We start from the raw sequence: 12,486 nt of genomic DNA, 5'->3' as shown, positions 1-12,486 counted from the left end.
TGAAGAATCTGGAAGAAGAAGATGCGGTAATGCTGCGGGATAAAAGCCTTGCATAGAAAAGCCCTATGCCTATCAGCCCAGGTTTGTAGCTCTTGGATTAGAGAAGGAGGCCTTGTGGACCTTGTTGGGAATATTTCATCCTCATCGTCAAGTTACTGGAAGGGGGCAGTGTTGCAGTTAAGTAGTTCATGGGAATTTTGACCACAACTAGCCTCGGGATCTCTATAGCCTTCAGTGTGGTTTCCTGTGATTTCCTCCTTTTGCTTCTCCTCTTCCTTTCACCATTGCTGAGAGCGCTTGTGTTTGCTCTCTTGCTCCCTGTCAATGTAATGGAACATAAAATGGACTGAACAAATTTTCCACGCTGTACCTTCATTTTATATGGAAGAACACTTGTGAGTAAAACTGTTTTCTTTCCTTCATGAGAGAAGGGTGTGGTCTTCATTTAAGGCAGGCTCTGTGCATGTGGGACTGATAAACACACATTCTGTTTTGCATTTTGTTTTTTTCTCTGCTGATTACCTTTCTAACAGAAGGCATCATTACTAAATAATCCCATTAGACATGGGGGTGGCTGCTTTCTTTATTTTTATTTTATTTTTTGGTGGGAGTGTTCTGAAGGGGAAGCAGTGACTGGCGCTCTTTAAGAAATGAAACAGGTTGAGTTGTGGCCCTTAGCTCTGAAATACTGATCCTGGTGACCACACAGATGCCGAGAGGCGTTCTAGGAAGGGTCTGATATGCAATGAGCTTGATCCTGTAATCCAATTTATTGTAAGCAGACTGTCTCTGTGAGGTTAATTAATTAGTATTGTTAATGCCAGCAGGGTACTATGGCTTAAGCCCTCGTATAAAGCAAATCCTTCAAGAGGATTTAAAATGGATCGACACACACACACACTTTTCATAGGGCCAGGTGGACATTCTTTTGAAACCTATGTGAGTTGTTGCAAAGGGGCTCATTCAGGATCAAGCTGAAACTGGATCATATTTACCTGTATTTGCAGCTCCTCTGAATATTCTAGTCCAAGGCTTGGATTTGGATCTGCGTCTGATATTCAAGTATTCTCTTAAAGACAGACAAATCGTATTACCTTTTGTTTTGCGTTAATCCCCTATTTGGCTGTTCTGGCTTTATAAAAGCAGAAACTCACAGGAGGACGTCTTCCTTGGCCTCATATTTCCCTTTTCCAGAGAGGTACACATATTAATATAATTACTGGTGCTATAATAGGTGACTATCCAGTTGTATCCATGCAAAGCACCATTAGGACCCACTGTCAGTACAACATTAAGCTAGTGCTTCTTAAAGCAATCAGAGATGAATGAAAACAGTCATTCCCAGAACAGAACAAGTCAGCAGAGCTCATAGAGCCAGTGTGGCATAGTGGCTAAAGTGTTGGACTGGGAGTTCGGAGATCCGGGTTCTAGCCCCCACTCGGCTGTGGAAACCCACTGGGTGACTTTGGACCAGTCACAGACTCTCAGCCCAACCTACCTCATAGGGTTGTTGTTATGAGGGTAGAAATAGGGGGGAGGAGGATTAGGTTAGCCACCTTGGGTTCCTTGGAGGAAAAAGGGTGGGATATAAATGTAATAAATAAATAAAATAAATAAATACAAGGAAGCTCCCCTGATCTGTTTCATTCCAGAAACCAGCATTTTGCTCTAGGAATCCCTAATTTCCTGTTATACTGGCGGTTGGTCCTACTGGTGCAGCATAATCGGCGGAGGCAGTATTAGATATTGCCGCATGTCTCAGTCTAGACGTGGAAGACATTCTCTAGTCCAGGCTCTTTGAGATCAGCCTGACATGCATTAGGCACTGCCCTGTTGACCAGGCAATCTACAAAATAAATAAAATAAAAACTCCATAGTCTCTGACAATAATCTCCATCTTTTCTTCGAGGTGACATATGTTTCCAAATATAGATAAATGAAAGCTTTGGAGCAGGGGTGGGCGTCCGGTTTCACAGACGCTTGCGCAACTTGAGTCGAATTCTCCGCTTGCACGTATAACCTAGTTTCCATTTATGCAACGTCATTTGCACTAGCTTGAAGACACAGTTGGACACTGGCCCTGATGTTTGGGCCTACTACTCTAGAGTACCCAGCATTGCCAATGGTGAGGGATCCTGAGAGTTGTAGGCCAAAGCAATCTGAAGGGCCACAGCTAGCCTATCCTTGCTTTAGAGAAACCGGAGGCCATGAGTGCTAAAATATTTGCAAAACTCAGAAGCTAGGAAGAATGGAGACAGATTAAAGGGAGAGAGAAAACCATGAGCATGCTCATGAGAGGATGATAGAGGTGATGTCTGAAGCCACTCCTGGTGCAAGTTCCCAGGGTTTTTTCCAGGTACCAATGACTAGTAGGCACACCTGCCACAGCCTGTATGGGAAGAATTGACTCTGGAGTAGTCCAATGTTTACTTGAACCAAGGATCACTAGGTTGTGGCAGAGACGCGTACCTTGAGTTGAAAGATACCCCAGATTCATTAACTCAAAGTCATCCAATCTGCCTGCAGCTTTAATAAGCCTGATTTCATCACATCTCTTCATTAAACATGGATAAAATCATACAGGATTTCTTTCACTGCAGTGTAATTCAGCTTTCCATCTAGCTAACCCAGCTCATGTGAAATGTACGGTGTTGCTCGGCTTGAAGGTGACAGATTAATACTGGGTCTGGATCAGTGTTTTTCTGCACAAGATTTTAGATATGTATTTCAGAATAAATGAACACACATGGCTATTCACTGCTAAAGATTGCCTAACAGAATAAATTAGTATATTTTAAAAATTTTCCTCTCCATCACTTCTTTTTATATTGCATTATTAGTTTGTAAGCCTTTGGCTTAGCCACGTTTCTAAAATAATTGTGTACAGTGCCTAGTTCTTGTAGTAGGCATTTAATAATTATAATTAAAAAAGGATTTCAAAACAGAACTTTAAATGCTTTCTTCCAGTAATGGACTTTTTATACTTTTCAGATAACTGCTAAATGATCTAGCTTTTGGAGGAAGTTTCCCCTCCATTTCATTTGACCCTTTCATTTCACTTGAAACCATGTGCTTTATGATTAACATCTGATTCATTCAAAGCATTTTTTGGTAACATTGTCAACTCAGCCGTGTAATTAAGATGATCATATTACATCAGAGATCTATGGGTACATCTTGTGCAGCCTCCAATGCAAAATCTAGATTGTGATCAGTGATGAAGGGGTTTCCAAGATCTTGTGGGGGTGGTTGGTAATGGGATAATAGTTCCAATATTATTCATATATTAGAAATTGATATCATTGATATACTACAGGTAGTCACCCTTATGTGCATATCTGATGTTACAGCAATGGATGTGAGCTCACATGTGGATCAGGGACAGGTTGTTTAATAGTTGCACTGGTGAGGCCCAGTGCAAGATAGAGCAAGCTGACAGCATTCCAAAAGAGTAGCCACGTTGGACTATATTAGAAAGAACAATAATCTAGGTGACCATATGGAAAAGAGGACAGGGCTCCTGCTTTCCATGTGACCAGATACAAAAGAGGGCAGGGCTACTGCAGCTTTAACTGTTGCAATGAGGAGGGAATTTCACCAGGTGTTGCAGGCATACAAATGACACCTGCTGAAATTCCCTTTTCTATGCAACTGTTAAAGATACAGGAGCCCCGTCCTCCTTTCCATATGGTCACCCTACCCTGGAAGTCCCAGGCATCCCTGTGTTTGATCCAAAGAGGTGGGCCCACAAAGTGAAGGACAAACTCCATTGCCTCGGTGTCTCTTTAGTACGATATTGTGGGGAGGGAGGTATTGTCAAAGCGTAAGACAGTGAAGATGTTTTTCATCCTATATACTGACAGTGAACTTATTCCCCAAGTGCTGAACCTTACATAGTGAAAACAACACCATCGATGCACGAGAGGGAAATACCAGCAGGTTTACAGGAAGCCAAGGTTTGCAAAAGTTCAGAAAAACTTCAGGGTGCAGGGAAACACACTAAGGGTTCGATCTTATGCATGTTTAGGCAGAAGAAAGTCCTACAATTCCCAGTATTCCCCAGCTGGCTAGGAAATGCTAGGAATTGTAGGATTTTTTTTCGTGACTAACATGCATAGTATTGCACCTTAACAGGGGGTTGATAAGCCCAGTAAGGAATTGGAATGCTCAATGACCACAGAAGACTGAATATCTGTTGGGAAGGAGGATCCCAGAAAATGGGAGAAGAGGAAGGGAAAATGGAATAGAGCATCCTGTAAAGGGCATGGCTGGGCTTCCTGAAACCCTGCATTCGGCATCCCAAACTTTTCCTACAAGGTAATTTTTGTGTGTTGAATGATACCTTTGAGTGTACCCTCATGTGACAAGATCTTGTATTTACCCTACTTTTTAGTGTTCATTATCGGTATCGGTACTTTTTAGTGTTCATTATCGGTATCTCACCATGTGTGGGCACATTTGAATGAAAGGTTTAGGTCACAAAAATGAACTTATGTCAAAAACTAATGTGATTATTTGGTTATGTCTGGAATAAATTTTGGAAAGATACCTAAAAGAGAGGGGGAGGCATTGAAGGGCAGTTTTTATCCAACCCACTCAACCCCATGTTTTTATCTAACTTAGATATGAATGCAGGATTTTGGCTGTAAACCGTCTAAAGCCATTCTAGTAGTTTTAAATTCAAAAGCTAAGTAGCTTTATTTTTATTTGTTGTTTGTTCTAGGACCAAATGTGGCCTTCAGAGGCGTTGTATGTGGCCACAAATTGGGATTGGCTCCTTCTTTCCAATTAGAAGACAACAGGGATGTTTTAAAAGCTTTGCAGTGAACCTCGATGGACAGACTTTGAATTGTGGGTGGGTGGGTGTGGGGATTATCTAACAAGCTATCTGTTTCTGCTCATGGTTTCTTTCCCCCACCCCGCTTTTCCCCCCAGCATGAGTTAGGGCATCAGACCCGTTTCATTGTCCAACATTTGATGGTCTACATTGGCTTCTGTCTCTAAAATGGCAACTGCCTCTTTCCGTCATGGAGTGACCATCGCTGGAGCTATCCTGCTGGTGACGGGGACGCTGTGTTTTGCCTGGTGGAGTGATGGCGAGATGGGGGCCACCACATCTAGCAGTGACTTGAAGGTCATGCCTCATGGAGAAGCTGAATCGGTGACAAGTTCTTCCTCCAATGCAGTACTCAGGTCCATCAGCTTCTTCTGTTGTGGAATTGGTGGGCTCCTTCTCCTGTTTGGCCTCCTGTGGTCAGCCAATGCGGGAATAGTTTCCCGGCACTATCAATACCATTTTCCCAGGGATCTTCATTACTCCACCGTTGAGCCTCTTGAAAAACAGACCTGCAGGTTAGCATGATCTTTGCAACCATAGTTGACTGGGATAGTTGGCTGTCTGAGCTGGTTTGTCAAATATCGGTGAACAAGTATTAATTTATTAGAGGTTTAAATGAGAAGAAGAGAGAGAGATTTAAAAACCAGGTTAGGTGGAATTGTGGAACAACGAGTGGTACTTCTTTCTGTCTTGGCTTATATCCTTTAACTGTAGGAACAGCGCAGTCCGGTGTTATTGATGCAGACCCATCTGACTTAGTGCAGGAAAGGGGGAAGCTCTGGACAGGACAACCTGCTTCTTAAGGCACTTTTGGTCTCAAACCAGGACCCTCTTTTGAACTCCTGTGCCAGTAACCCTTTTGCTTCAAAAGTAGCAAATAATAAGCATGTGAACTAAAGAGAGAGACTTAAAGCCATAGCTAGACGGGGTGAAATCCTGGGGTGATCCCCGGGATCATCCCTGTACATCCACATGACGCAGAGGGGATCCCAGCACCAGGGAGGGATGATCCCTCCCTTGCCCCGGGATCTCACCCTATCCTTTAGGCCTGTTTTTTCCACGGTCTCGGGCTGAGCCCAAAACCATGGAATATGTGGCCGGGCGCTGCAGTTTGTCCCTGTTCCTCGCAGTTCCTTGCAAGGAGCCTGGACCTGCGCTTGGGCCACAGAGCTCTTTAGGAGCACTGTGCCCGTCGGGAGTGGGATGGGGGAGTGGGTTTTTTTTTTTTAAAAAAAACCTACCTTCTGCGCATGAGCGCTCGTGCGCTGCTGCCACTTTAAAAATAAAAAATGACGGGAGCGACGCCTCTCCCTCTGAGGTCATGGTGTGCCACATGTAAACAGAGGGGGATCTCGTGATAAAAACATCATGAGATATTCACCCCTCTGTTGTGCAATAACAGGTAGGTCTAGTTAAGGCCATAGAACAGGAACTCAGATTCAAGCTACCTGGACTGCTAGAACTTTGATTCTGGCACTTACAGATTTGATTCTCCCGCCCTAATAAAGGCTAGTATCAAATGAATAAAGAAAGAAAGATGATGGCTCTCAAAAATGGCCTCATACCCAGGAATGAAAAATTTTTTTTTGTCCAGTCCTATCTATTAGGGCTGTGCAAGCTTCGGATTCAGAATTCCAAAGCATGGTGGCTATTTTATGTGCAATCCTCCATTTTCTGCACAGCCCTAGTATGAAGAGGGGAAAAGCTCCTGCAGCTCCCAGCATGTATTGCAGCCAATCAGAGAGTAGAGTTCTCTTCTCCTTGGCAATCATGGACTAAGCTGTGAGTGATGCTGTGCCATTTGGAGAGTTATTTGAAGAGTTATGGACTAAGCCTTTGTTGTTATTTAGAGAATACAAAGGGAAAGTTAAGAAAACTACAGGTACTAACTGTTGGTGTGCAGCAGCACATCCACGCACTTCAACACCCATCATCGCCCCGGGGAGATCTGTTGTTGTTGCAGGTTAGGAGGGGTGTGTGGGAGGTGCCTCCCCTCCTTTCTTCCCACAATGCATGCTGGGAGCTGTAGGATTTCTTTTCCTCTTCACGGAAGGGCTGTGCAGAAAATGCCAGATCACACATAAAATGGCTGCCATGCTTCAGAATTCTGAATCTGAAGCTTGCACATCCCTACTATCTATAGGCTTGTGTGTGTGTGTGTGTGTGTGTGTATGCGTATACCTAAACCTATGATAACAGTGATATAATATTGAATATTTGAATTGATTTTATCTGTATGCCACCCTGTGATCCCAATGATATAGGGTGGGATACAAGTGTTTTAATAAATAAATAACAATTTCACTTTTTCATTTGTACTTTTTGATCTAGGCCAGCCTTTCCTAACCTGGTGCCCTCCAAATGTGTTGGACATCAGCTCCTATGAGCCCCAGCCAGTATGGCCAATGGTCAGGGATGCTGGGAGTTGTAGTCTAAAACATCTGGAGGGTTGGGAAATCTGACATAGACAGAGTAGTATCTTCCATAGCTAGCCCTATTTCAAGGTGAATTCTGTGATTACAGTATATTGTTATTTCCCACCTGCAAACTCTTCCCTTGAAAAAGAGGAAGTGAGATGATCAAAGGTCATGTGAAAGTTTTACCTGTATCCAAGCCATGTTTGCTCAGTAAAGTGCAATGGAAAATGTCACAGCAGCATATGATCTGTGGCTCATGTAATGTACGTTAACCAGCGGGAATACGGTCACATTTGATACTGGATACTCTTAATATTGTATAGGCACCCAAAGGTCCACGTTGTACAGATAATACAAAAGTGGCAAAAGCAGCAGCTGCTGGGACATGTTCATAGTCTGCTTTCAGACAACACATAAAGCTTTTTTTTTTGCATAGTCAGCCTCTATAGTGCTCATATAATGCCTACCATGATTAGAAAGTACATTGGTATTTAAAAATTCTGCGTTGTTGTTGCTATTATTATTATTATTATTATTATTATTATTATTATTATTATTATTTACATTTATATAATGCTCCATAGCCGAAGCTCTCTGGGCGGTTTACAAAAGTTAAAAACAGTGAACATTAAAAACAAATATACAAAATTTAAAAGCATAAAATACAAACAAAAATAGACAATATCTGTTTAAAACAGTGGTTCTTAACCTTTTTGGTGTCACACCTCCCTTGTGAAAAATCTTATGACCCATTCCTCCCATGTGTTAACGGCCCAAAATTTAGGCTTAGGCAGGACAAGTTTGCATTTTTTAGTTCTGTCTCTGGACTAAAAAATGCATATTCAATTAAATGAACACAAACACAAGCAATGAACAGTTTTGTGGAAATAAAACCTGTATTTAAAGGAAGTATTTCTAATAGCTACACACATAAAAGAAGGATAATTTCAAAATAACTTCAATGTGATTGATGTTGCTGTTTGTGCTCAGCAAGAGTAGTTATTCAAGGGACAATGTTAGACAATGCTAGGCACATATCATCTCTGGCATCCAACCGATTTCTAGCTTTGGTTTTTATGCTGACAAGAGTTGAAAAGCATTTAAGAGTTAACAGCATTTAACAACGCTAAGTTTATTTTCTAACGGACCCCAGAACTGTTGTTTTTAAATGGATACTGATGTTTTTATACTGTTGTATTTTATGGCTCTGATGGTTTTTAAATTTTGTATACTTTTAATGTTTGCTGTTTTAACTTTTGTGAACCGCCCAGAGAGCTTCGGCTGTGGGGCGGTATATAAATGTAATAAATAAATAAATAAATAAATAAAAATCCAGATTCACACAGGTAGGTGGTTGGAAATTGAATTAATGATGAAATAGCTTTCTTTGCCAGAACAGGATATGCAGCCACTTGAGAGCACCAAAATTCATCAAGATTTTGATTGAAGAAATCAAATCAAGTTTAGGGAGGAAAAGGCGTTGTAAGCGTTTTCTCCTGTGCTCCTAGGCCAGCAATTGGAGACCATGTGACCGTATCCTCTCCAAACAGCATTCAGATAGAACTCTTGGGCTGCTGCATTTTTAAGGGGTGCTTTTAAAAATATAAAAAAATTGAAAGAAGAAAGGAACAACTGCCTAAACTTCAAAAGGTGGAAACCCTGTCCCTTTCCCCAAGTAGAACTTCTCCGAAAATTTCTCCTTTCCCCAGCCTTTTTCTCCAGAGTTTTTGTTTTCCTCCCACCCCCCACGAAATGCCAAAAAATGGAACAATTGAAACTTTCGGCCTGGCTCTACTTTTTGCAATAAACCAGAAAAAAAGTGAGTTAGAACAAAGCAGTCACTTACCTTGAAAGATTGATTGTTCTTCACGAACGCTAACGCACGTGTAGCAGGTAATGATAACTACGATAACGCACGTGGTGTACAAATGAGCTACGTTGTAGCTCCCAAGATTAGTAGAAAGAAATAAAGTTGGGCCAAGCTGCGCTGCTATGTACTTGTAAAATAAACAATTTATAGTTGAGAGGCTACTCACACTTCTCCTGGAGTCGGTCCAAACCTCCCCTGGGGAGGCGTACCCCACCGGTTAAGAACCCCTGGTTTAAAACAACTATTCTGGGGTCAGTCAAAAAACTCAGCATACACTGTTAAATGCCTGGGAGAAGAGAAAAGTCTTGACCTGGCGCCGAAAAGATAACAATGTTGGCTCTAGGCGAGCCTGTGTGCGTATAAATAATGCACAAGAAACTCCCAAGTGTAATCCTGTGCATATCTACTCAGACGTAAGCTCCATTGTGTTTGGTGTGACTTACTCCCAGGTAAGTGTGCACAGGATTGCAGCCTCAGAGACTCTTTTCCCGTCACATGTGAAATCGCCTTAGTGAACGGCAATCTCTTTTTAGTCTAAAAAGGTTTTGATGTTCTTGCCTTGGTTTTGTTTCAGCACCTGGGAAGCCAGCACTATTCCTACCTATGAAGAAGCCTTGAGTTGCCAGCCTGCTCAAAATGCCCTAAACGATACACAGTCTCATATCTTAAAGGAAAACGGGCCACCCTTGTATCAAGTCGTGGATGAAAACAACACATGGCATGGCAGCCGTCCGGGCAGTTCCTCCGATAGCGTTTTGTTTCGGAATAGTCTGCCAAGGCTGGAGTCCGGATCCTGGGATGAAGCAAGCGTCGTTTGTGACACTCCACCACCTAGCTATGAGAGTATCAGCTCATGCGAAGGATGATCTAGGGACCCCGTTCGCCATTGCTTGAGAATCTCTAGATAGCGACTGACGTCTTTTCTTTAAATTAATTGATTGTGACAAGCTGGAGTAGAAAAGGGGAAATAGCTACCAAAATACGAACCATTGTGTTGTCTTTTGTATGAGCTGATGCCAAATTATGGGAGAATAATGTCTCAACATTGCTTTTAAGTGTGTGGCTAATATCTATGGCAGTCAGCCTTATGTATCCAGATGCTTTGGAGAAAAATCCAAAGTATATGGAAAATTTGACCTTCAGTGAAGTAGGAGTATTGCTTAAATACGGTTACACCAAAACAGGACTACAAGGGCAGTACACAGTGAATTCAGCAAACTGGACTCAATGGTATTTGGAAAACACAGTGTTCTGAAACATTCTTAGGGAAATTATTATCAATTAACAATGATATAGATTTCATAGGCATAGTGGGTTATAGGCATCCAGATTTGGGGATGGGGGAACATGTCTGCTATTAACCCTTTAAAAACCATTCACACAATTGCTAATTATGTGAACGGCATCACGTTTAGTTTGGCCCTAATGTAGCCTCCCAGACTGAAGACAGAATTTCATGGCTCTAAATATTCTTAACAAGCAGATTAGCACATAGAATCTTGATTATAGCTTGAATGAAGCAGAATGAAGGAGGAAGCTAGGTTACCTCGCATCTGAGGAGAGTAGGGGACATGGAATTACAAACCTCTGTGCGTGTGGATGTGAGGGGAAGGAGGAGTTCATCACACAGAATGAAGCCTCCTGCTCTTTCATTTGCTCTATAAAAAGAAAAAGGTTGTGGGTCTAGGGTGACCATATTTTGGAAACCAAAAAGGAGGACAACATGGTCGCCCCCAAGGGGGCGTGTCCAGTACCAAGGGGGCGTGCCCACCCGAACATAGCCTTGGTCACATGTCTGATTTTACAGGACACATTTAAGACAAATCTGTTCTACATAACATCTTAATGTTAAAATCACTGAAATAAAGAACAAGTGAGAGATTCAATGTATCTGAAATTAACTTCACTCCTACTTTTGTAGGTTTTGCTGTACTTTGAAGCTTTTGCTATACTCTGTGTGTTACATTCTCCCCTTCCCTCAAATATCTTTTCTGACTGTATCTTCACTCATTGCAATCTGCTGTTGTTGTTAACAGGGTTTGCTACTGCCCCCAGATCTGTTTCAAATTTGGTACGGCTAAAGCTCTACCTAAAAGCTATCATGGTGCCAACTTTCAGCTCTTTATCTTTAAAAATGACAGTTTTAAAAATAATAATTTTAAAACCTCATTTTTTGAAAAAATCCTAAAAAATCAATGGATGAACAGACCTGTTCCAAATTTGGTGTGGCTAAAGCTCTACGTAAATCCTATCATGGTACAAAGTTTCATCTCTTTAACTTTAAAAATGACGATTTTAAAAATAATAATTTTAAAACCTCAATTTTTAAAAAATTCCTAAAAAATCAATGGATGAACGGATCTGTTTCAAATTTGGTGTGACTAAAGCCGTTCCTAAGAGCTACTATTGTGCCAAGTTTCATGACCTTATCTTAAAAAATGACGGAGTTATAAGCATTTTTGTTAATTCCCATTAGAGCTGCTCTTTGCAAAAAATAATAATAATCCAGATTTCCCCTCTCCCTCCCGGATTTGCCATCAAAAACCAGGACAAATCTGGGCAAATCCGGTCATATGGTCACCCTATGTGTGTCACGTTCCAAGCAGTTGTAGTTGTTGAGTTCATGGGCAAGGATGATAACGCATCACCATTATAGCATTCAAGAGGCAGCTGGACAACCATCTGTCAGGGATGCTTTAGGGTGGATTCCTGCATTGAGCAGGGGGTTGGACTAGATGGCCTTGTAGGCCCCTTCCAACTCTGCTATTCTATGATTCTATATGTGACAGCCAGGTCGTCTGGATATGATTATATCACAAGAAGAAAGGCAGAGCTCCTTTATTCTGACAAACTATGGCGACTCTAGATGAATATGCCCTGTAAAATGATGTGGACAAAATGTGGGGAAACAGCAGAGCTGCAAGAGAGCCAATGCCCATGACAGAAGAATGAGAATATTGTTTGAAGGGGCAAGGGGGCGGGGAAGGGGAGTTGATTTTGTATACATCTGATCACCATGGACCTTTGCCACTTCATATCAAATTGAGGATTATTTGTATGCTCGGTTGTTGATATCTGTTTCCAAGTCATTTGGAGAGAGTCTTCTTCAAAGACAAGTCCAGCCCATGTTATTTTGCTGTCTGAGGCAAAGGGTGCCATCTGTCCCCCATTCCACATACATACGTTGACTGGACTGACAGTTGAACCTTTACACTGGCAATGGGACAGCCCTCTCTGCAACACATGAGAGCAGAAGGCTAGAATAGGAATATCATCCCAGCACCAACTGCCTCACTTTACTTAATGCTAGGGCTGGTCCTGTCCAAAGGTTGGGGGGGGGGGGGAACCCTTGGTATTTCAGC

At 42.0% G+C, this 12,486-nt stretch overlaps 1 protein-coding gene across 1 annotated transcript; it reads left to right on the top strand.

Annotated features, from left to right (window-relative positions):
• Positions 1-272: 272 nt before the first annotated feature.
• On the top strand, positions 273-10,456 carry TMEM61 (transmembrane protein 61). The gene is made up of 3 exons (XM_063118174.1): positions 273-395; positions 4,936-5,352; positions 9,699-10,456. Exons 2-3 carry the CDS (start codon positions 5,006-5,008, stop codon positions 9,988-9,990), a joined length of 639 nt encoding a protein of 212 aa, XP_062974244.1. The 5' UTR covers positions 273-395; positions 4,936-5,005; the 3' UTR covers positions 9,991-10,456.
• The last annotated feature ends 2,030 nt before the right edge of the window (positions 10,457-12,486 follow it).

The sequence above is a fragment of the Elgaria multicarinata genome, chromosome 1 (genome assembly GCF_023053635.1).
Source record: "Elgaria multicarinata webbii isolate HBS135686 ecotype San Diego chromosome 1, rElgMul1.1.pri, whole genome shotgun sequence".
In the NCBI taxonomy this organism is placed as follows: Eukaryota; Metazoa; Chordata; class Lepidosauria; order Squamata; family Anguidae; genus Elgaria; species Elgaria multicarinata.
The sequence above is the reverse complement of the archived record's forward strand: the minus strand, read 5'-3'. Positions and strand labels throughout refer to the sequence as shown.